Here is a 25,154-nt window from a genome sequence, read left to right as displayed (position 1 = left end):
CTGACAGCAGCGCAGATTTCAGGTCGCTTCCTCGTGCATATTTTTGAAGAAGCCGGAGTACCCTGGCTGCTGCCTTACAAAACATTGGACAAAAACAACACAAGTCTCAAGAGGTGAAATCCTGACGTAGGGATAAGGCCTAGATTACTTAATTGAAGGTGGAGGTTATTTGATCTCATCCTTTGCTGTCCCACACCCTATTGAGAAAGACAAAATGGAGGGGAAGAGAGGTCTCCTTGGCTGGTTAGTTCGTGTTGCTATGCTGTTGTAAGGAGCGAGAGGAGGAGGAGGAGAAGGAGAGGCAGACGGGCGAGAGGGGGCGAGGGAGAGGAGGCCTCATCTGCAGTGCTGTGTGCAGAAGGAGCGCTTAACAGGCCTTACATGGGGGGAGGGAAAACGGGAGAGGAGAGGGAGTGATGGGGGAGGGGAAAGGGGGAGGAAACGGGGGAGTCACAGGAAGGTGAGAGGAGGGAGGGGTGAGGCAGAGGAGGGGCTGATAAAGAAGGGGTGAGGATGAGAGATGATTGGTTGTGAGAGCGTGGCGCCCCCTATTGCTGGAAAACGCTCATGGGGCTCCTGGTTGTTTGCGTGGACTTGATGTTAAACCACCTCTTTTGACCCCCACATGACCCCCTCCCACACACACACACACACACACACACACACACACTTGGACACCGATGATCACGGGGGCAGGATGTGGGGATCATGCAGGCTGCGGGACTAGACAAGAGGCCTCTTTGCAGTGAAGGCTGGCGGGTGGGCAATGGGAGTAGGCAGAGAACCAGACCGAGCCAAACACAAACCCAGTGATTTAGAGAGATCATGAGTTGAAATCCAATAACCCCCCCAACAAGCAGTTTTCAATCCAAACTTGAGTTTCAACTTTTTTCATGGTGACACCGAATGCGTGTAATCGACATCAATAAAAGCCAGACGCTATTGACAGCTACAGTAGGACTGCTTTCAGTGTCAGCTGCAGAGATGAAGTGGAGAGTGTCACGAGTGACGATTTTCATTTCGTAGATCAGTGACGGGCAATTTAAATGCTGGTGGGGTCCATAATTCTTCTTCAGTGGTTCTTAGGGGCCACAGAACACCACACACTTAACAGATGTACTGTATTAAAATATGGGCATACGTGCTCTTAATATATTTCCTTTTTGATAATACATTTTAAATACATGTATAAAGGAGCCACTATCTTAACCCAACAACAAAGAGTTTGAAGCAAACAACAAAATAACCACATACTGTAAAGTTATAGTACTGTATAAGGCAGTAAAAGACCCAGAGTAACCACAACTAAGACATGTCTGACATGATATTACAACTTAAAATATAGTCGACCCCTGCAGGTCCAACACCCGCCAACTGGCATATTTGCAGATTTATTTTATTTATTTTCTTATTTTGGATTTTTTCCGTTTTTTTTTTTTTGCAGGAGTTTCCCTTCGTTTTTTTTTTTTTTTTAATAATCAAGGGCCCACTTAGAGCCCATGGGCAGCCCATCGCTGACTTTGATTACTTCATCTAGGTCAGGAAATAAGACAATGTTCTCAATTTCACACTTTCCGGTGACTGAGTTTGCATTAGGCCCTCAAATGACAAAATACACACCTGGGACCTCTGATGGCAACTACTCAGGTAGACTGTGTAGCAGGCGATGACAATGAGTGAGACCCTATTTATTGTGCCGACTTGTCCACCAGATGTCACTGTAGAGCAATGCAACCAAACCGGGGACACTCTTACTTTGAAGTCAGCCACCGAGGAACTTTTATTTTGTAGCGCCACGGCTCGTAGCGAGAGAGAGAGAGAGAGAACAGAGTCTGACCAGGCGACAGCACCAAAACAGTAGCCGCTACCAGCGCACCGGTGTCCGGCTGTGGGCCAGCCAGTATGACGGCAAAAGAGTTAAGGAGTTTTGGGGCTGCTCGACGGTAGCTAGTCGTCGTATATCTTCGACGGTCTACACAAACGTTAACGCCGAACGGTCTTTTGACCGAAACCCCCGCCCCCCATTGGAAGCGTATCGGACGGATTCTGCTCTTTGGGTCCCGAGCGGAGGTCGGCGGCGAAACATGAACAAGAACCACCGAGTGCCGAGCAACCGTTCTCTGGATGCCGTGGAGGTGAAGAGTAAGGTGATTATCACAACTTGTGTCCATGTTGGTTTTAGTTGGTGCAATTGACATCGTCCACTCGAGGCTAATTTAGATCAGCTAAAGTGCCCGGTACTAAGTTGTTAAGACAATTGAGCAAGTGTACGCTGAAACAAAGTTCACTCGAGATGGTTGCTAACTGGCTAGCATAAAATGGTGGGAATAACCGCGGTTCGGACTGGCCGCGATAAGTTTTTGAAGGCGCTCGCCTCGGTGAGTCATGTCACCTGTCACTTCCTCCTGGATCTTCCACCCTCCAAATATTGACTGAGAGTCCAAGTTGAGTTGACATTATGGCGCGTTGACTTAAGTTCGAGGCTGTTGTTTTTAAGGCGCTGACGACATGCTAGTAGAACTAGCTCGCTTGATGCTTGTTTTCCTAGAGTGCACAGGTGTTTTTGGGCCCGCAGGCTGCTGCCACCTTCCGCGGCAGGCGGCCTCACCTTGGGCAAGGAGGGCGCGATCTGGTCCGCCTCGGCCAAGGGTGGGCAAACCTTTGAGGTCAAGGGACGCATTTGATTGTTAAAACGGATAGATGGGCCCAGGTAAGTAGGTATCTTAAAAAAAAAAGAGAGCGAGAGCAAGAAAAAGAAGTTCCTATGTGTTTGAAAATACTATTCAACTTCCAAAACTCAATTTTAAATATAACTTAAAATAGAACCAGAAAATAAGTTAGTAATCAAGTAAAAATAAATAGGTAAATAACTAACAAAATAAAATAACAGCAATTGAAAACATTAAATACCAAAACAAAATGAAATAACAAAAAGGATTTACATGTGTGTGCTTTGGCCTCTGTGAGGTAGTGTGGATGCATGAAGATTTATACAAAGATAAAAAGAGTAGAAGAAAGAGGTGAACTTTACTGCAATAACTAATTTTAACAGATTAGGAAAAATAGATGCTTGTGGGTATTGTTATACCACCTGTCTGCATGTGTTACTATGCCGAAAAAAATGTATTGCTATTTTTCTGACAGATATTGAGATTTGATTTGCGATTTTCTTGAAATAAAGCTTCAGTGCCATATTCACAATGTAACATTTCCAAAAATGATAGAAAATACCATCATATCATTAAAAATATTGAAAGCTAGTAGTTTGGGATGGGTATTTGGCAAAATTTCTTTTATTGACTATAGAGGAAATGATTGTTCAGTTAATGGATTAATTGTTTTGGCTTACAATATTTTGTAGAATAGTGCTGCCCAAAGGAGTTGCTGTAGCTGATTTGCTTAATTAGCTTGCTTTCTTTATAACCAAGGCCAGATGCGATGGTTATTGGATAACAGATGGTGATGCTTCGAATGTGAGTCTGCTTACTTCCCTTACTGTAACTTCTGGTGCATTTTTCTCTCCTAACACCACTTGTTGAAGCTGCACTTTCTTTTTGGTGTTGCAAAACACACACACAAACACATGCACACACAAAAAGACGTGCAATATGCCAAGGTCTCGTGTGTCTTCTTGCATGAGAGCAGTTTGAATCCACAAAGTTTTGTCCAATGTCAAAGGCGTACCACACAACATTATCTCATTGATAGGAACCAGGTAGGAAGACCAGGAAAGAGAATTCTCGACTGGGAAAAAAACATGTCTGAAATTCTGAATTAAAGAAATATAAAACCTTCAGTCACTTTCCTTTAACCATATGCTCGGCAATTGAAATGAATAATTAATCACGTGCTGTGTCATGTGGACCATGTGGGTGGATTGGGTGGGCTTTTAAAATGAACCTGCAGCCACATAACAGTGATGATTATTCACCTGTGCAGTGATGTGTATAGTATTTTGTGTACTGTAAAGTTCGGACTATAAACCGCTACGTTTTTCCCCAGCTTTAACCTTTTCAGCTTAAAGAAAGTAGCATTGTGAGAAGAGGCCACAAGGTTCCACATAAACAGTGGCAACTACGTGACTGTGTTGGGCCACCTAAAGTTCACTGATGCTGGGCCAGTACAAATTTCATGAATAAATATGATGAACTCAATATGTTCTTTCTAATTATATATGAAATATTCAATGTTGAGAGTTTTAGCCACTTAAATTGATAGATAGTCATTGATCTTTCTACCGAGCTGCGCACATTTTTTTTGTCCGTCAGGTTAAATCTTTCTGTAAGGAATGACTTGAACAAGACATGAGTAAATCACGACTCAGCTTTTGTACGTCACATGACAAAACTCCAAAAGAGGTGTGATGTGATTGTTTTTTTACCTCAGTCTTGAGCAACTGTGATGTCACTTTCAGTTGACAGCAAGTAGCAAAATGCGATTTTAAGGTATTCATTGTATATGAAAAATAAGGATGTTATCAAATTCATGATAGACAAAATATCAACTTTTTACTGCTGAAAATTGCCAAATTAGTAAAGTATCCCTTTGAGGTCCATGTTTTCATTGTGTCCCCCTATTCTGCCTCGTCACAGTTCGGTGCAGAGTTTCGCCGGTTCTCTCTGGATCGGTCAAAGCCAGGCCGCTTTGATGAGTTCTACGGCCTCCTGCAACACGTGCACCGCATTCCCAATGTGGACTTGCTGGTGGGCTACGCCGACGTGCACGGTGACCTGTTGCCCATCAACAATGACGACAACTACCACAAGGCCATCTCCACCGCCAGCCCCCTCCTCAGGCTCTTCCTGCAGAGGAAAGGTAAGAAGAATGCACGAAAAATAGGCAACAAGTTCCACCTGTTCATCTTAGATCCAATTTCCTGTTGAAATGCAGACTTGATGCTTGAGCTGCATCTTGCAATTGAACACTTGTCAACTACAGGCTTGGACATTGAGGAGGAAAACACTATTATGTCACAAGACGAAACGTGCTATTGTTGCTCATTTGACTGCATGCTGTTGACGGAACGTGCAACCAGGCAATCGTATCATATTCAACACGTACTGCCGCCTTGGTCGGTTATGTCAGGTAGGGCCCGACAATTATGCCAAACAAATCATTTCCCCAAATTGTTCCATCCACTCTAAAGACACTACCTCTCCCTAGATGTACACCTCCTTTTAATAGGGGCCAACTATAATTGCCCTAACCATGTCTTGTGCCCACGTACAATGGCAATTTACAAACTTGGGATCCTACTCTTCATGGTATCTGAGTGATCCCAGCAGAACTCGATTACTAACTTAGCCAAGCTAACCAAAACAGTGGAACCTACTACAGCATGTGTGCATAATGCTCTTACATTAAATTATGCAGTCTTACAAGGCTGCCTCGGGGATATTGTAAATCGGGTCACCAACTCAGAGCTACTTCTTGGGTACTGATTAATGTTAAGGGCTACCAGTTTGATAACCACTTCTTAAAGATGAAGGCAACCCAAACATATATTATTTTCAAGAATATGGTCTATGCAGTTGAAACAGGGCATTCTGATAAATATTGCATTTGTGGACGAAGAGTTAATCCATCAATTTTTAGTCATTTCTTTGGGCGGCCATTTTGTCACTTCTGTCAACTGAAAATGACATCACAGTGTCTTAGGGCTCAGATAACGACCAATCACAGCTCACCTGTTTTCTAATGCTGAGTCATAATTGGCCGTTATCTGAGCCCTGAGACACTGTGATGTCATTTTCAGTTGACAGATGTGACAAAATGGCCGACCAAAGAAATGACTAAAAATGGATGGATTTTGTTGTTTAACTCATATTCCACAAATGCAATATGAATAAGAATGCCTTGTCTCAACTAGTGGGCCTGCACAGAACATATTCTGGAAAAAAAATATGTGTGGTTGACTTTCCACTTTAAGTAGCAAATATGCTCAAATTATTTCGGGTTAACTCATCCCCTCATCGTTGTTTCTTCCGCTAGCTTTTCTCCACCAGCGCTTCAATTTGGTTATTGGCTACAAAAACCTTTGACCGGTACTATATATATTTTTTTCAAATATTATGACCAAATTCAAGCCAATGCAAGTGTGATTTAAAAAGAATAACATCAACAAAGATTTAATACAGCATACTTATTTGATATGTCTTTTGTATTTTTTAAGAACAGCAACACACAGAAAGGTGAGCTATTCTTGGAAGAGGGCTACTCAAATGGTCCTTGGGGGCTATCTGGTGGCCACGGGCAAAATGTTAGTGACACCTGTTGTAAATTTTGTGCATGCGTGCGTTCACACACGCACCATAATTATGATACGAAGATGATGACGATGCGTGATGCTCAACCGCGAAAAAACACTTTTATCCCAATGACAGGTTTAGACAAAAACGTATGAATTTATTTTAAAGGTACAGTGCCTACCAGATATAGCGCCGCCATGCATAGCTGTCCGTCCTCACGACAGCTCAACTTTTCTTTGTAAATGTTATTTAAGGTAAATCACTCTTTCTTCCGCGCTGCCTGCTTTCAAACTGGCCGTGTTTGGAGGACACTTCACAGAAAGTTCACCCGCCTCCCGTTTGCTCGAAACGACTGCGCGAGTGGATTAAGGCGCCCCATTTGAAATAGACGAATTGTGACAGTTTATCCACTTGTTGCGCTCAAGGCTCATATTAATAACTTGTCTGATGGCGTCTCGTTATATGCGTGGAAATTGTAATCCTACAAAATAATCCCATTTTTAATAATGTACCTGTAATCTGATTATGTCTTGTTTTTATTTTTTCCTTCTGTAATTTTTTTTTGTATTCTGAATACGTAGTGCATGTATATAATACGTGTATTCCGTTACACTCCAAGCCTGGCTGTGACAACCAATGTAGTAATTAAATCAAGTAATTAGCTTTCTGCTGCTCAGCTCTCTCAGTGAGTAAAGGAAGTGGTAGTAGTAAAAGTAGCAGTAGTATTTATTGCACACTTGTGATTGGCTGCCGATCAAACCAGGGTGTACCCCGCCTGACAACAATGAAGACAAACACGATAGGTAATGGATGGATGAGTCACTCTTTGTGACCTGTTCAATGCAGTGTTCGAGTTTTGTTAGGTTGTCCGCATGTCGTTGTTTAAGCTGCGCCACTGTGCCATATGACCCTATAGAAGCTAAGCCACTTTGTCATGAAGGAGATTAGTTGGGGTCAGTGTGCTGCGCTGCGTGGGACCGTGTTTCAATTACACGCTCCAGACATGAGCGCCACGCTGGGACCCTGCTGCTGTAGCTCAGACCTGCGCACACACACACACACACACACACGCGCACATGCAGTTGGTACATCTGTCACAAGCCCTGCCTTTCTGTAACTGTTGGACAACACAGGAGAAGAACCCAAACACTCACTTCGAATAGTTGAGAGCAGTTGATTAATGGTACAGAGGCTTTTTGGATGCATTCTTGATTAGCCGCTCGTCATTATCCATGTATGTTGTGCACACACACACACGCACACACACTGGGCTAGTGGCATTTAAGTCAGATCAGTAACTTGTGTTGTACACATCCAAACAACAAGCCAATCCAGTCCAGGAGGCTGTTTCAAATTAATTGGGATTTACCATAAAGCAGAACCGTGCGCTAGTGGTTTTCACATTCGTCTCACAGTCGAGAGGTTCAGGTCTGAATTTTGCCTCCCCATGCTTATATTCTAAATTATGTTGAACTTAAAGCCCATGGGCTAAATATTGCCCACCATATCTATTTTCTATGGCCCACCAAAGGTTAATAACATCAAATGTTGATTTCTGTGGTTTCTTTCTAGAGGTCGTTTTATGAGTTTTTCCCAGTAAAAATACAGCGATGCCATTGTGCATATTTGTTTGCTTGTGTGTGACGTCACTTCAGCATGTGGGAAAGGAGAACCACGGTTGCTGATGCACTTTTCAGCCTTTTATTGGACGCAGGGAGAACCGTTAAACACAAACACAATGAGCATGCTCGCGCAGCAGGTGCTTTCAACCTCAGCTCACTCTCAGACACTCACGCAGCCTTGCAGAAGTCACGCACCACCCCAACAGGCTCTGGCTTTTAAAAGAACATTTGCCCAATTTTTGTACAGAGGGGATTTGCGTTTGCTGTTGTAGCATTTTCTGAATCTAGACACTAAATCCGCGTCTGCCCCCACGGGCAATCACAGTGTCGGCCACTGAAGTGCAAAATGTCTTTGAACAACAGCTTTTGTTTGCAACAAATAGAGATTCTGGTTAAAAACATGGTGATATAAAGCGTGTATTAGTGTATTAGTTGTTTACGATCTATATGCTTTTGGTAGTAGATGTGGCAGAACATGGAGAGTGTTTTGTTTCCAGATGACCTTATTTTTCGACAGCATAGAACAACTAAAGCAAGTTGTGTTGAATTGCTGCAACATATCAGAGTTTTAGTTTTAAGTTCCTAAGCAGGTTTTAAACACTACTTAGACTTTGAACCCTTGTGGGTGATTAGGTACTGGGTGGTTGGATGGGATGTAAAAGGCTCTTATTGCGCAAGAGTGGACCTTTGACAAGCCTGCACTGTAGGCCAATTTTGACACTTTGCCATTCGTATGGAGTCCTACGATTCAAATATATTTCTTTGTTGCGTGTTGGCTAGCATGGAGTCTTGGCACCGTAGGTTATTTTGGAATTGTATTTTGAGGGCTAAATTTAGAAAATTTCTGTCCCGACTCCCGGGTTTTCGCTCTTCTGCCGGTGCGGATGGACTAACGTGTGTCTCTGAGTGTGTGTCGTTTGTAGTTGTGCATTGTGATCTGGCACTCTTGTTTTGATGAGTGTCATCCAGCAAGTAGCAGCGTGTTATATATATCTATGAAAAAAAATGCTTTCAACTCTTCCTGATATCTCTCTGCCAACACTGCTAACCCTCCCAGCCAAACCTTACAGTCGTGAACAATGAGTCAGTGACTATTGTGCCAGCCATGAGGTGCCCGCTGTTTACCTGTCGTCATGGCAGCAGTAGAGAAAGACACATTTACGGATGGATTTAAAGTGCCGAAGTGGTTTTTCAATGTTTAGAGGAGCTGCAAAGCATGTTGGGAACTGCACTGTCAACATTTGGCTCTAAGGACAAAAGCTGTATTCCTCCAACATTAGTTCTTGTCTTGTATTTGGGCAGTGTGTGAGTGTGTGTGTGTGTGTGCGCATGAATAGAACCAGCATTACCTAATTACGAGTGACATAAATGGTTTATGTGTGAATTATTCTCCTAATTACACATATCCATTCATACAGAAATTGTGAAACAGGCATTCAAAACCAGAGATTATTTGGGACCTAAGGATGGCCGATATAAATTAAAATTAAAATTTAGGGCTGTCACTACTGAAACGTTTTAGAATCAATTTATACTATTGTTTATTCCATCGAATAATCAGATACCATTTTTTTAAAAACTGAATCAGTTACTGGTTCGTTCATTGTTTTCGAAAGTACAAGCAGATGTTTGCAAATGGCTTATCTTATTCAACATAGTCTAGTTTCGTTTTACTAATACCATGTGGTACCATTTAACAACCTTTAGCAATGTAAACATGTAACACACTGAACCAAACTGAAATGTACTGCTTGGTGCGCACATTATTGAATTCATTGTATCCCTTTTTAATTTATTTGCCATTTCTGTGACATCGGTGATTAGTGGTGCAACGGATCATCTTTGATCCGTAATCCGTAGCTACGTATCAAGCACCACAGTTTAGGCTGGGCACGATGGTATGGAAAGATTGGTTGGTGACGAAAAAACAAAACTGTTCACATTAAGGCAACGTGGTTAATCCATATTCACTATAATAGCAGCAGAGGAAGTTGGAAACCCTCATGGATCACATAAGTCTCATATATTATGGCAATTCGGGGGCGAAATGAGTCCTGAAATTAATGATGAAGGAATTTTTTTTCTGCCTCTTGTCATTCAGACAGACATGTCAAGGACACTGCAAACAAATTCAACAAACAAGCCGTCTCCAAAGCTTACCAAATAATACATTGAGACATTGATGCTAATGCTATAACCTTAGTACACTTTTACTTTGAAGTTTGCTGCCTGACGGCTAACTTGGCTTCCATTTTTGACGTTTCGGCTTGCCTTATCGCAGTTTTAATTGACATTACATAGTTGCCACTAACATCAACACAACCCCAACCCAAAATCATATTCAGTCGCTAATTTAGGACGCTAACAAACTGCTAGTTAATTACACCGTCATTGTAAGATGTGGCACAAGTCTCCGGTGTTAGTGGCTTGCAGCTAGCTGTTAGCATTAGCAACAAGTGCCCGGCTGGTAGTCAACAGCCGTTTCTTGGCTTTTTTTTTTTTTTTTTTAACTTCTTTTTCAATATTGTCATCCTAGATTACTTTGTAATGCACTCTCCATGTTTAAAGGAAGGGAATTCGCCTTGAATTGCACTTTGAGGTCTTTTTCATTATGGAAAAAAAACAAGCTAAATAGAACTTTCTCTTCATTTATTTTATAAAACACTTTTACTCTTTTAAGAAAATATTCTGCTCAAAATATCTGGCAGAATACCTTGTTTATTTTATATACTGTAACCACGTATAAAATAAGAAGGTATCCTGCTTATGTTAGTTCTTAAATCCTAAACGGCCGTATTAGGCATTAGGAGTTTATTTAATTTTATGGAAAAAAAGCATTGTATAAAATAAATGAAGACAAAGTTCTATTCATCTTGTTTTTTGCTGATCTGAAAAACGATCTGATCAGTGACTCAAAATCCGTGTTCTGATACAAAACGTGACTTATGTGATCCGTTGCACCACTATCGGTGACCCAAAGTTGATCTGAGAAATGTCAGAATAGGTCTTGTCTCGGTCTGGGCATGATCCATTACAGTTTCCAAGCTGTGATCCTTGTGGTGGTTGCTCACTTTTCATTCTCTGTCAGGGTGTGTGTTTGTTTGATAGTTCATGTAGTTTCAGTCATTGAAAGGAACACCAGAAAGGTAGCAGGAAAGCTATCAGGAGAGACAGGAATGTTTGCTTATCCCAGCTGGGCTTGCCATGGTAATCACTAACCAATGAGTCATCCAGTCAAAGTAAGGGGGCATATACAGTACAATGGAGAAATGACTTGTTGGGCAAAGTCTAAATGTCCTTGTAAAGACAGCACGTGATGTAAGGAAAAGTGTGAGCAAGTATCATAATTGTGGTAGAAGTTGTAAGGATTTTTTTTTTTCCATTTTGGTTTTCAAGTGGGGATGGGAATAACAATGTAGAGTAGTACATTATCGGTTCATTATTCATGTAGTCATCTATGGTGTTTGTTTTTTTCCTGTGGATCCTCAGCTATTCACTGAACAACTCTTATTAAAGTGAGTTTTTTGTACTCTTTCTAAAACCTGGTCCTAGCAACTAGGGAAGTAGTAATTGGTGTAAAGGAAGTACAGTATGTTGAAGTGATGCATCTTGATCTCAAAGATTTTCGTATGTCGTGGAGGAGTATGTTTAGCCCGGGTTGTTAGCTGAAGTTACGGAAAGTTTGTGGCATGTGTGTCTTCGCTCTACTCAGTGTCTACTACAAGGGTGGCCAAGTCCGGTCCTCGAGAGCCACAATCCAGCCGGTTTTAAGTTTATCGCGACGGCAACACACCTGATTCAAATCATCAGGCTCATTATCAGTCTTTTCCAAATCTTGCTGATGAGCTGATCATTTGAAGAAGGGGTGACATGCACACCATTGTGTTTTTTTTTTTTCACCCAAAATCAGATCCTCTGTAAGACATTTATTTTTTAGGTTAATGTAAGATGAATTAGAAATTATATGGTGTTTGGGGATCGTAGTTCGTGGTACATTTATGGTATAATCCATTGATATAAGCATTTCTAAACATTTGGGGGCTGCGGGATGCTCAGTTACTTGCTGTAGGGCTCAGTGTTGCTTGACTGTATATGCAATGATTGAAATTATAGTTCCATGCTGGTAATACACCACATTCAAATCGGAAGATGTCCTCCACTATGGCCTTCCTCAACTTTGTTGAATTCATTGGTGTCTTCCACTGTGTCGCCACGCTCCGATGTCACACTCTTTATGGATTCCTCGAAAGTCTGCTTTGGTGAACTGGTACTTCTGGTGTAAACGTGCCAAAATTGCTCTTGCCGTACTACACGTAATAAGCTAGGGAACAATGGATTCGCAGCACCCCAGGAAGGAATGTGTGGAGGAGTAACACATGTTAGGACCTAATAGGAGGGATGGACTAGAGGATAGAAAGTAAAGGAGAGTCAACATTATTAAAGAGGGTGTTGACGTATGAGGCATTGTTTAGGGAAGCCAAGTAATTAGAGTGGAGAACGGAGAGCAAGTGCAATCTAAATGTGATTAAAATTCAACTAGAGACAGAGAGGGGAGGATAGCGGGAATAGTATTAGTGAGGGAGGAATGTAGAGTGAGGCCCAAGCTGGGAAGGGTGGGGGAGAAGAAGCGAGGGGGTGCATTTTGGGTGGAATGTGGCCAGTCTCAGATCAGCTCTGTTGGCCAGATTAGACAGGACAGCAGGTCAGACCGGACACTCTCTGTAGAGCCTGGCTGTGCAGCCAAAGGGGGTACTTACTGCTTGAGACAGAGCGGGTGAGTTGTTGAGAAAGAAAGCGCAGACCAAAAGTTTTATCCCCTGAAACCTGGCTCCAATTGCAGCTGGACATTGGGGGAGTGTGGCTTTGACAGAAGGACGGAGGCGAGGGGGCCCTCTTTTATTGGGCCTGTCAGAATCTCTCCGCTTAGAGCTGATAAAGAATAGATGAAAACAAATTAGGTGAGGTGGGTCGAACCTGGTAAACAAGCATGTGCAAAGGGGCAAAAATTAAGTGAAAAGCAAGAAATGTTAAGAAATGTGTTGTTGAAAATGAAAAATGACAATCAAGAGGCAGCTTGACTCCAGAATTATTCTAGAAAGCTTTACTGGCATCACTGATTTAAAAAATGTAGTAAAAATGTGTTGACCAGTGTAATAATTGGGCCCCTTGTTTGTGCACATGAACCCTTAAAGTGGAAGTCAACCCAAAATGTCTGATGTTCTATGCAGGCCAACTCGTCGAAACATGCCATTCTGATTAATATTTTGTTTGTGGAATACGAGTCAAGCAGTAAAATCCACACGTTTTTGGCCATCTCTTGGGGTGGCCATTTTGCCACTTGACTGAAAATGACATCACAGTTGCTCAAGTTTCAGATAACCACCAATCATGGCTCAGCTTTAGAAAACAGGTGAGTCGTGATGGGTCGTTACCTGAGCCCTAAGCAACTGTGATGTCATTTTTAGTCGACAGTATTGACAAAATGGCCGCCCCTTGAGATGGCTAGAAATAGGTGGACTTTGCTGCTTAACTCATATTCCATGCTGTTTTTTTAGTGCAGAAACCAACTAAATATTTATTTCTTCTCTTCAGTTTCCCAACACGGCGGCTAGCTTGCTAATAAGCCTTGCCACTGTGCTGGCGTATGTAAATATATCGGATAGACTTTTTTTTTGGGGGGGGGGAACAACTTTGTCAGTACTGCGAAGAAAATTGTGTGATTATTTGCATACATTTGTACTTTGTAGCCACAGCAATTTTGACGGACGAATTGGCCCTTCGCTAGAGTGGCAAATGTGGGAAATATTTACCACGGCACTCCCTATTTCAACCTTCATTGGCGATGTGGCGAACAGGGAGCGGGCACCCTGCCAAAACTCTAATTATGTAATCACTGAGGAGTGATGGCTGTGATTGTGAATTCATGAGTGGGACTATATAAGAAGCAGCCTAATGATCAGCACCACAGTCTCTTGAATTAAGGATTTAATAGAAAATTCATCAAACTGTCATCAACTTGGCACATTAAAGTTCTGGCTGGCCTCATCCAGGTCATAACCACTCTTTGTGTTTTTCATTTTGTTCCCATTTGGCCTCGCCGCTCCTCCTCTGATCTCCATCTTTCCACTTCTGCCTCCTGCCTTATCGGCAGCATTTAAGGTGCCTTTTATCTGGGCTGGGAGGACGAGGTATTCTCGCCCGCACCAGGAATAGCAAACCCATGGGAATGTACGCCTTTTCAACGTTTATCACCTCTGCATGCTTCATTCCCATCCTCGGTCAGCATTTGTTATTTTGGTGCCTTCGTGTCTCTCACGTCTTGTGTTTTGCACTCGCCCTGCTTTTTCTCATCTGCACAAGCTCAAACTGGCAGACACGCACATGCGCACGCGCGCGCGCGCACACAAGCGTTGTATCACTCTGTGTCAGGAACACCTCGGCACAGACTGTAGTGAGCGTTCGGGCTTGTCATCAACAAACCCGACTGTTTCCAGAACACCACAACCTTCAACTTCTTGTCTTTGTGTGTATGTGTTTTTCTTACTCAGAGGCTTGCCATGAGTCATGTTTGGATACGTTGGACTACTTTCACACACACACACAAATGGACACATACACGCGACCTGCGGGATGTCACTATTTTACAGGCAACCTAAAGTCACGGTTTGTTTAAAAATAGCATTTAAAAAACAGTGCAATATAAATCAACCATAAATGTGACAGTTAAATATGACACACGTTCAGTAAACTGCTCGCAACACAAAACGCACATACAGTATATTTCATATGGTTTAACATCCTCATAACTTCAATAATTCAATGCGCTGAGCCATGCATACATTCAGGGAACTGAGTGGTTTTGCCATCATTACTATAGATATGAACAGTAGGTAGATATGCCGCGCCCGTGTCTATGGCGACGTTAATGCTAGTACGGGCAAAAGTTAATAATTAACATACTGCAGATTCTATGTATTTTTTAAATTTAAACAAAATACATTCCGAACGATTCGGTGAACGGCTCTTTTGAACGGTTCTTTTTGGTGAACTGATTCTAATGATTCAGTACACTTAAAAGAACTGTCATGCCCATCACTAATGGAGGCGGAAAATCCATCAGCTAGCACAAAGGCTTTCCGCTCACAAGACATGCGACGAGACTACAAAGAGATTCGCTTTTGGACTCAAACATACATGATAGCAGCACAGAACGTCCCAGAGTGAACAATATATATATTTTTTTATGTTGTCTTATTTAGCGGATCCAATCAGTGACATCATTGATCTTTCTGAAAATTAAAGCTGATCATATTGGCGGACTCGATCCAGCCGATCAAATCGGTGTCAAGTCTACTTTCTACTGGGTCTCCATACTATGACGTCTCGCTATCTCGCTTGCTATTGTCATCCGGCTTGTGCCAAATGTGTCTGTGCCAAACAATGTAGCTGTTCCTACTTTGTCATGTTACCCTTTCCTTTTACATCGGCTGCATAATCAACTTTACTTTTATATTTTGTAACTCTAGGTTCAAAAGCCCAAGTTCAATTCAGTTCGGCACACATAATGAATACATTTCCATTGTGAAGGACCCCAGAATAGCCAATGCAAATCACCATACTTTCCAGTGTTGTCAAGTTGAGGTGCCGATGAGATACGCCTGTGGTGGGTGCAACACACTAAAAACGCTCTGCTGTGTGTTTGGGTGACTCCACCTTCTTTTGTGTTCATTACATTGAAACAAAAAGTATCATTTAAAACAATGTTGATTACACCAAAGTGTGGGATGTCACTCTATTTACAAAACGGATGCATCACTTAAACGCAAACATGTTTTCACGCAACCAATTTGAACCAAACTATTGCAAACTGAACCGTATCGCTTGTGAAACGTGACGTAACAAACTACCTTCAGTAACTCAATGTCTCGTTTTTAATTGTGCTTTAACTGCATTCACATCCGTGGAAATCATCTTTTATGCAAGCTGTCATTGAGGCATGATGCATGCAGAGCGTGAGTGTAGTCCAGAGTGGCTTCCTTTCCTCAGGCAAATTTGCCTCTCGACGTCCCTTTTGTGATGGAGGAGGCATGTCCTTTTAATTCAGAGCAGAGTGCAATGACCAAGCTTGACTTGACGTGCACACGTGGTCGTTTGTGCCGGTGGCAGCTCGTCATTTTCTCCCGCAGCGCTTCAACTTCCGTTGCTCATCGCTGACTCCATTCAACTGTGTGGGGGAGTCCAAGCTGCCGCTGCATAGTTCAAATACCTGACCTGTACATAACCATGATGAGTGTGCCACTGAGTTCGTTGTGGGTGGCCACTGGTACTGGAGTCATTGAGTTGTCCACCTTCAGGTGATGAGAAGCTTCTCAATGCTTGGTTCAAAACCCGTGACCGCCCGCCTTCATCAGTACTACAAAGAGCCTTTAGTAGTTATGTTCTTGTAGAAGATAAATTGCAACATTTTGGAACGTCGGTCTGAGGTAAACAATACACTGACTGGAGCCTCGGAACCGAACATTCGCCTCATCTCCCACAAACATAAATTTGCAAAAATTCCCACTGTAGGACTGTGAGACCAAGGAGACCATTGTTGCTTTTGTCAGCTTGTTCGCTAGTGCTTTTCAACAACAACAAGCACACAGAACACTTTAATTTCTTTGCTTGAATGAAACACCCAATGATAGCAGCTGGTTATCAGTGATTGGCAAGTTAGTTGCAAAATTTGGCTAAAAGACTGGGTTGGAACCTGCCTCAAAATAAAATACCTGCTGATGGGTGCTATCACAGAGTGGAAATCTCCCCCCCCCCTAAAAAAAAAAACACTTGAATAGACACCTATAACGTCTATATGGTTATCATGAACAGTGTATTAAATGACTGAGAGGTCAAATTCTACACAGCAGTTTAATGACACAGCTGTGCTGTCAAGATGGTCTGTATGGTGCTCTGGCAAATGGGGATACTATTTAAAGAAGGTACATGAGGGCAGTGTTTCTTTTTTTAGACTTTCAAAAAAAACATAAAAGAGAGAAGTAAAAGTGGAACAAATTGATTTAATAGTTAGATCTTTGTTTAAAAATAACACAGACACAAAGAGCATAATTTGTCTAGATGAGGAATCGAGGTTGCTTCGGCGCTCTGGAGACAATTAGTCTGAATACGTAACATCTGTTTTAATGAGCTGTATTGAATGTACAGCGGTACCTTGAAAGTCAACCACAATTGGTTCTGTGATGCACATCGACCTCTAATTTGGTCTACTTTCCAAATGACCTTTCATATGCCGCGCACAGAGGGATGTGTGGCATGAAAAGCAAGTTGTTTCATATGATCAGAAGTGTAGCTTGTGCACGACTGTACTAATTTATCAGACCAACCTTTTTTGCATTATGCCTCTTTATGGCGCTGTTGATTTGCATTGAAATGTAGCAAAGAAATGAATGACAATGCTCAATTAAAGTGTGACTCTTTATCCGCCACCTGAATCAATCCATCATCCAAGATGACTTGGACATGTTCACAGGTTGGGCGTTGACGGGAAAGAGTGGAACTTATACAGCTGTTAATATTTAGCTGCTGTTTTTCGAGTTAACTAGTAGAGAGCGAACTTTCCTCCCTTTTCTACCATTTCACCTGCTCTGCATGGTTAAAGTCCACAAAAGCTCATCAATGACAACACAAAAAGCTGTATTGGGTGTGGGCAACTTGCAAAAATATCCAAGAAGTACTTTGGACTACCGACAGCAGCTGACAGAATTCCATTGTAGCTTATTTCTGATTGTCCCATCTAATTCAAAATCCATCCATTTTCTCTAACCCATATCCTGGGTCACGGCGGAACGAACTGGGCTGAGTCCCTGCTGACTTTATAAGGATAAGAAGGATAAAAGGTGGACTACTCCCTGGACTGATCGCCAATCAATCACTGGGAACATGGAACATGAGACAACCAATAACACTAACTATTGACACCTACTATATATCCTCACTGACATGAAAACAGATTCCGAATTGTTGAATATGAATTATATCATGCCAGTCCCGAGACAAGCTAGTCAGTGAGGCCTTTAAGAATGTCTGAGAGTGATGATGAAGGACAGCGCTTTGGGCTGTTGGATAATGTGCAGTCCACAAGGCACGCAAGCTCGGGGTTCATTATTCAAAACTACAGTCCCTTCCAAATGTATTGGAACAGCAAAGTCAATTTCTTTGGTTTTGTTGTATATTTAAGATGTTTTGGTTTCAGATCAAACTTTTGAGACAAAAGTTCAGAAATCCAGCTTTTATTTCAATGTATTTACATTGACATCAATATGTGTAAAACAACTCGACAGAATGAAAACCTACAAAACCATTTTATATAGTGTTTTATGTCAATCTATTGTCTTTATTTATTTATATTTTTACTTATATTTTATATATTATTTATATCTATATTTATTAATACATGTATCACAGCATTTTATTGTTTTTGTTCTATTTATTGTATTGTTTGTAAAGTGCTTTGTTACAGCTCTAGCTGTTATGAAATGCGCTATATAAATAAAATTGTATTGTATTGTTAATACAGTAAATGCACTATATTTACCAAGGCTTCCTCCATTTTCCTCGTGCCATGACTGTTTAAATAAGTCAGCCAAAATAGCAGTAAATAACTTGCCTCTCTTATTAGAAACGCTTTCTGATGTCACGACGTCAAGTAGAATATGTTTCAATCCAAGGGGATTTGCCGTTGTGGCAGACGTCAGAGTACGTGCAGCGCCGCCCAGCAGCGCTCCATTTTGTGGCATTGCCCCTCACCACATACACAATGAATGGTGTTGACAACTGCGCGCTGAAAGTTCACAGTAAAAAGGCCTTTATTAAGGGCCTATGAGTGGTTCGTGAGTCTTGGTTTAGCCAGACTTGATATAGCGCCTCCGTAGTGGCGAACGCTGCAACTGCAGTTAAAATACGCTGCTGCTCCCGCAGAGGGTCATCAATTGCGCTGTGTTGAGCAATATCAAACGCTCTGGCTGTAGCCGGTCACACAATTAGCTGGAGGCGGCCGCCTCGCAATTTTGAATGCAGGAAAAACCCTGTGAAGGAAGAAACCGCCAGAAATAAACAAGAACTGAAAGAGACTGCTGTAAAGGCCTGGAAAAGCATTTCAAATAAAGAACGCAAGACGTCCTGAATGGTGCCCTATCCTGAATTTTATAACACATCTAGATGTAAATACCATGAAATAAAAGCTGGAATTCTGAACTTTGGTCTCATATCCTTCTTTTTATCTGAAACACAAGTATCTTCAGAATACAACAAAAACTGAGGAATTGACCTTGCCGTTCTAAAACTTTGAGAGGGGACTGTATGTAAGTTGTGAATGGGTATGAATGCGAGAGTGAATGATTGTTTGTCTATATGTCCTCTTCAATTAGCTGGCAACTGTGGCCAGCTCACCCTTAGAGGACAAGCACTATTGAAAATTGATAGATGGATGATCATGTGTATTGACATGGAGCATACACCAGCGTCCAATAACAATTGTTTATTTTCTGTCCTGCCCTTGTGTTCTTCATTGTGCAGAGGAAGCCGATTATACAACCTTTGGTACCGATTCGCTGACCAGGAAGAAAAACACAGTTCTTTCGGCAGTTCTTCTCCGACCCGATGGCAACAGGAAAAAGCCGCCGGTTATCATCAGCCTCCCAAGGGACTTCCGTCCCGTCTCGTCCATCATCGACGTGGACATCCTGCCCGAGACGCACAGACGCGTGCGCCTGTACAAGCACGGCCAGGAAAAGCCTCTGGGCTTCTACATCCGCGACGGCTCCAGCGTGCGGGTCACGCCGCAGGGCTTGGAGAAGGTCCCCGCCATTTTTATCTCCCGGATGGTTCCCGGCGGCCTGGCAGAAAGCACGGGCCTTCTGGCAGTGAATGACGAGGTTCTGGAGGTGAACGGCATCGAGGTGGCTGGCAAGTCTCTGGACCAAGTGACAGATATGATGATCGCTAACAGTCACAACCTCATCATCACCGTGAAGCCGGCTAACCAGCGGAACAACGTTGTCCGTGGCGGGGGCGCGGCGTCGGGCAGCTCGGGGCGGTCCTCGGACAGCGGGGCCAGCTACTACGGCTACTCTTCGTCGGCCGGGCTCGGCACCAGCTCCTCCGCCCCCTCGCACATCATCCAGAACTTCCCTGTCGGTGAGCTCGAGAGCGACGAGGACGACGAGGACCTCGTAATCGAGGCGGGGGGCGACGCCGAGCCCGTCAGCCGCACGCCGTCCAATTACAGCATGCCGCCGCTGCCTCGCTACGAGCCGCACCTCAACCTGCGAGCGTCCTCCTCGCCGCCGCCCCTTGCCCTCAACGGCGCCGTGCTGGCCCGCGGGAGCAGCGGCTCACTGAGCAAGGTCGGGTCCTCCACGCCATCGCCTGACAGAACCACAAGGAGGCGGAGTCTCGAAGAGGACGGGACTGTAATAACACTGTAGACCCGCAATGCCCCCGAACACTTGATTACTTCCACACACTCAGTACGTTTACACAATGTTAACAAAATACTTTTTCTTAGCCCGGCTGAAGAAACGAAAACCCACTTCAACAGACTTCCTTGACACAAATTCCTGTTTTGACAAGTCTTTGGTGGCATTTGATGGCATTTCAGAAAGAGCGCGGAAAATACTGTATAGGTGAGTTTGTGAGGAGTGAACCACCAATATATGCGGATTACTGTAATTACAGTATGTAAACAAACAAATCAGACCAGGCCAGACTAAGACGATGTGCACATGCTTTGACTGGGAGGCAGACAAGTAGCCGGTCGACCAGGAAGAACATCTGGTTTCATGCGTCCCACTTACCAAAACAGATAACAAGTGTACAGCGTGTACCAAGCATACAGAGTTGGAACACTGTCCAAATCACTATTCACCTGTCTGCTTGTTGATTTATTTTGTGACATATTAGATCAACCAGAAAAAGACCACTACTAAGAGGCGTACAGGAGGCATAGCGCCACGTATGGCAGTGGCCAATAATTTGCTTGAAGTCACAACCCGTTCAAGGACAACAACGCAAGTAGTCCATTTCACAGCTGTAGCAGTAGCTGGAACAAAACTGCATGTAAACGTACTGAGCGACACTTTGAGAGGGAGTCACGGACCAGCCACTGACGCCAACGACTTTGACGGAGAAGCACAATGACATGTAAATATTGAATCTGGACACAAAGCGTATTTAAATGTTTGTGCGTCCTAACATTTACACGAAAAACACCAAACCTCAGACTGTAGTGCCCACGCGTGTGCCATTGTAGCACCGAGGATGATGCGGGCACAACACACACACACACACACACACACACACACACACACACACACACACACACACACACACGAAATGACTCAAGGTGTCACCGCATCGAAAAATCGCCCTCTAAATCCGGATACCTCCTGACAGGCCTCCTGAAGCACTTAATTTTTCTTTTTAATATATATGTATGTATATATATATGTATATATGTATGCATACATGTATGTATGTATTTATATATATGTATATACAGTATATACTCTCAAGCTTCCTCGAGAGGGCAGAAGCGAGCCCTGACGTGCCCTTGTGTCTTACAAACAGATGAGTGTTTCCCCAGCAACACACCCATGGACACAAACAATACTTTTTTTGTTTTTTTTTTAAGCAAGACAATCGTCCGCAAGAATATTGCAGAAAAGTCACTGACCAAGGCTGCCTTCTGCAAAAATAATAATAGTAATAATAATAACAACAGTGATGATAATGTTTTTATTCAAGGACAACACAAGTCTGGGCCTTTCAACCTTTTTTTTTTATCTATTTTAATGACTGATGAATCAAGAAGTGATTGATTACAATAGCTCAAGCCAGCTATTGACCTGTGAAAAATCTCCAATAATCAGGCCTGTATTTATATACAGTACAGTGGAACCTTAAGGAGATGTATTCTGCATTTAATTAAATTAATTTAATGTGTCTATGGCATGTTACTGTCAAAAAAACCAAGGATTGAGAGTATATTTTGCTCTTTGCCGTTATTGGTTCACTTTTGTCCCTTTTTTGTAAATGTTTTTTATATATATATATATATATATTTATATATAATATATATTTATATATAACATTTACAAAATGTTTACATTACATTTACAAAAAATAGTTATCATCAATTTACGATCAGAGTCCCATGTAGCTTTGTTGAAGAAAGTTGGACCACATGTTCCCTCCTCCCCCGAACATTCTGGATATAGTTGAAATCTTGAGGGTTTACTATATTTTGGATGATTTGCTCCTGTTGCTGCCAATTCCATGACAAGGGCCATGCAATCTGTTGCATGCGTGGAAAAAAAAACAAATATTTTCATACATACCTGTAGTTCCTGGATCTAGACTCTTTGGACAGTAAATGTTTCGGGTCATTTTCTTGCAAGGCCACAGTTGACACATTCCATAACGGGTATTGCGTCCCAATTGAAACATTTGCTAGCAACGCTGTAACACACAACCTTATTTGTCTTTTTGAGGCTATTTTGACCCCAGATAATAAAGTCAAATATAAATTGTCATATTTTAAAGAGGCAAAATGGTTTTACGTTGTCTTCCACATCTTTTACACTGTGTTGTTGACAAATGCACTGGTCAATAACAAATTTTAATCAGAGATGGTTTTATGTGTTCCTAAATATAGTCCTGACGCTGATATAAAAATGCCTTTACTTTTTTCCTAGCACATCAGATTTTTGAGATCTTTTCATTTTTTGTTTTTAAGTTTGACCTATAAGCTTGTGCAATATGGATTTTATCATGCGTTGTCAATTATAGCCAAGACGTTTAAAGCGGAAGAATATGTTCCCAGCAGGCCCACTAGTTGGAACACGGCATTGTGATTAATCTTGCATTTGTGGAATATAAATTAAGCAGCAAAATGCACTCGTTTTTAGCCATCTCCGGGGGCGGCCATTTTGTCTTCTGTCGACTGAAAATGACATCACAACTGCTCACAACGACCAACCATGGCTGACCTTTTTTCTGAATCTGAGCCGTGATTGGTCGTTGTGAGCAGTTGTGATGTCATTTTCAGAAGACAAAAAGGATGCCCCCAGCGATGGGTAAAAACGAGTGGATTAACACTTATTCCACAAACACAATATTTATCAGAATGCCCTGTTTGAACTAGTGGGCTTGCATAGAACATATTCTTGAAAAAAAAAATGTTTGCGTTGACTTCCACTTTAAGAGAAACAGTCCACCTGTTGCTGAGCCTAACCCGAATTCATAACTATTACTGCAAAAATTACTCTATTATATATTTTACATTTTTATTATATTATAAAAACCTAATGTGCTTGAGGAAAAACAAGAACAGATTTGGACTCAGTTAAAAAAATCTAGAAAAGTCTACTTGCATCTCTGATTAAAAAATGTATTTAAAAAATGGTTGACCACTGATGTCATGTGTGCAATTCGACAGCCTCCACATGTAAGATGAAACTAGAGCAATTTTTTTCTTGATTTTGTTTTTTTTTCCTGCGGCAGCATGGTTGACTGTGTTTCTGGGTTTAAAGCTGTGCTCGGGCCCTCATGTGTGGAGTTTGCAAGTTGTCCCCATGCTTGTGTGGGTTTTCTCTGCAAAAAAAAAAAAAAAAAATAGGTTGATTGAAGATTCTAAATCCGTGTTTCCCAACCTTTTATTGAGCCAAGGCACATATTTTACTTTTGAACATCAGAAGGCACACCACCAAACAAAAATGAACAAAAAAGTGACTAACAGCTTCATTATGCACCTTCAGCCATCTTGTGGAAGAGCATTTAATTGTTCTGCCTGTCACTATATGTCATTGGCACAGATAGACGAACAAAGACACAATATTTGGGTATAATAATTTTCAGACCAGTTAGGTTGGATTGGAGAATATCCTGTGGCACACCTGATGATTTCTCACAGCACACTAAATTATAAGTGTGAATGTAAATGTGTCTATATGTGCCATTGACTGTCAGGCAGTCCAGGATTGAGTCCCAAATATTGGCTGGGATACACACAAGCTCACCTGCAACCCCATTGAGGAAAAAACTCAAAAGAAATGTCTGTCCTGCTTGCATACATCCACACAAGTTTCACTTTTGCATAATGCTTCTTTCCTTATGATTGCAGTCTCATGAGCCTGTTAAGATTGTGATTATGTTCAACTGGAAACACTTTTAATGTTTGGCCTTGTGTGGCCCTTGCTACCGGTGACGGCATCTGTCATTCCAGCAGTAACAAAACAAAATCAATTTTAAATTATTGTATTTAACTGCACCACAGGACACTGGGATTGTAACCATAGAGACACCGTTATTTATTGTCTAATCATGTCAATTTCTGGAATATTTTCATTCTTTGTACACTTTTTATGACTTTATTTTTTTAATAACCAGTACATTTTTGTGTTCTTTATTTTTGTCTGAGAAAATCTCATGGTAGATGTATTTGACCACTGGAGATGATTTTTTTTAGTAGCTTACTGTTGTTTTGGCTTAAACAACCGTTTTATTTTTTTATTTTTTGAAAACACTTTTTTTTTCATACTGTGAATTCTTATTTTAAAGCAGAACATTTTGATATTTGAGTATTTTCTCTCTCTCTCTCTCTCTCTCTCTCTCTCTTTTTTTTTTTTTAAGAAGTGATTGAGCTATGGCGTTTGCTTGCCAGATAAATGCTATGGTATATATAGATTTGTAATGAAGATTGTCAGTATTTTCATATCGATGCTTTAAATGATGTACATTTTTATCACATAGTGACTACATTTTAAGACTCTACTGGAGCTGTACGAATAAATAGATGTACGCCTGTAAATGTTGATTTGAGGAGCTGGATAAAAATAAAGAGTAATATGTACTAGTAGCTGTTTTCACTTTCACTTTTCACAAGTGGTGGTTACGTTTAGATTCTGGCTTTCTGGTGCCATCTGCAGGACGTTTGACTTTCCTGTTTAGAATGGGAACGAGCTTTTTGAAACAGTACGTTCTTTCAACGTGACTCGTTTTTTGTTTTTCCACGTCTTTTGGGTCTTAGTTCTGTTCAACAACGGACGTGATTCATTTCAACATTCTTTTCCTAAGGATGTGCAAATTGTAAAGTTAAAAAAAACCAATGAACTCACCATCCAAGTTGGTTGCTCTGTAGTCCGCATAGCAACAGCAACTACAAATGTATACAAACCATTTGGGACTCGATGAATAATTATTATTATTTTTTATGTATTATAAATGTCCC

General features: G+C 41.7%; 1 protein-coding gene across 1 annotated transcript; it reads left to right on the top strand.

The window, feature by feature from the left end:
- Positions 1 to 1,740: 1,740 nt before the first annotated feature.
- On the top strand, positions 1,741 to 24,776 carry pard6b (par-6 partitioning defective 6 homolog beta (C. elegans)). The gene is made up of 3 exons (XM_086026570.1): positions 1,741 to 2,147; positions 4,593 to 4,815; positions 19,442 to 24,776. The coding sequence occupies exons 1-3, from the start codon at positions 2,085 to 2,087 to the stop codon at positions 20,350 to 20,352; spliced, it is 1,197 nt and encodes a 398-aa protein (XP_085882696.1). The 5' UTR covers positions 1,741 to 2,084; the 3' UTR covers positions 20,353 to 24,776.
- The last annotated feature ends 378 nt before the right edge of the window (positions 24,777 to 25,154 follow it).

Source organism: Filicampus tigris, chromosome 1 (genome assembly GCF_054856515.1).
Source record: "Filicampus tigris isolate MCC_2025a chromosome 1, RoL_Ftig_1.0, whole genome shotgun sequence".
Classification (NCBI taxonomy): Eukaryota; Metazoa; Chordata; class Actinopteri; order Syngnathiformes; family Syngnathidae; genus Filicampus; species Filicampus tigris.
This window is presented reverse-complemented; position numbering and strand designations above follow the sequence as displayed.

Coding starts and splice junctions, on each gene's coding strand:
- pard6b (XM_086026570.1), top strand. CDS start 2,085: ATGAACAAGAACCACCGAGTGCCGAGCAACCGTTCTCTGGATGCCGTG. Junction 2,148..4,592: donor CCGTGGAGGTGAAGAGTAAG/GTGATTATCACA, acceptor GCCTCGTCACAG/TTCGGTGCAGAGTTTCGCCG. Junction 4,816..19,441: donor GCTCTTCCTGCAGAGGAAAG/GTAAGAAGAATG, acceptor TTCATTGTGCAG/AGGAAGCCGATTATACAACC.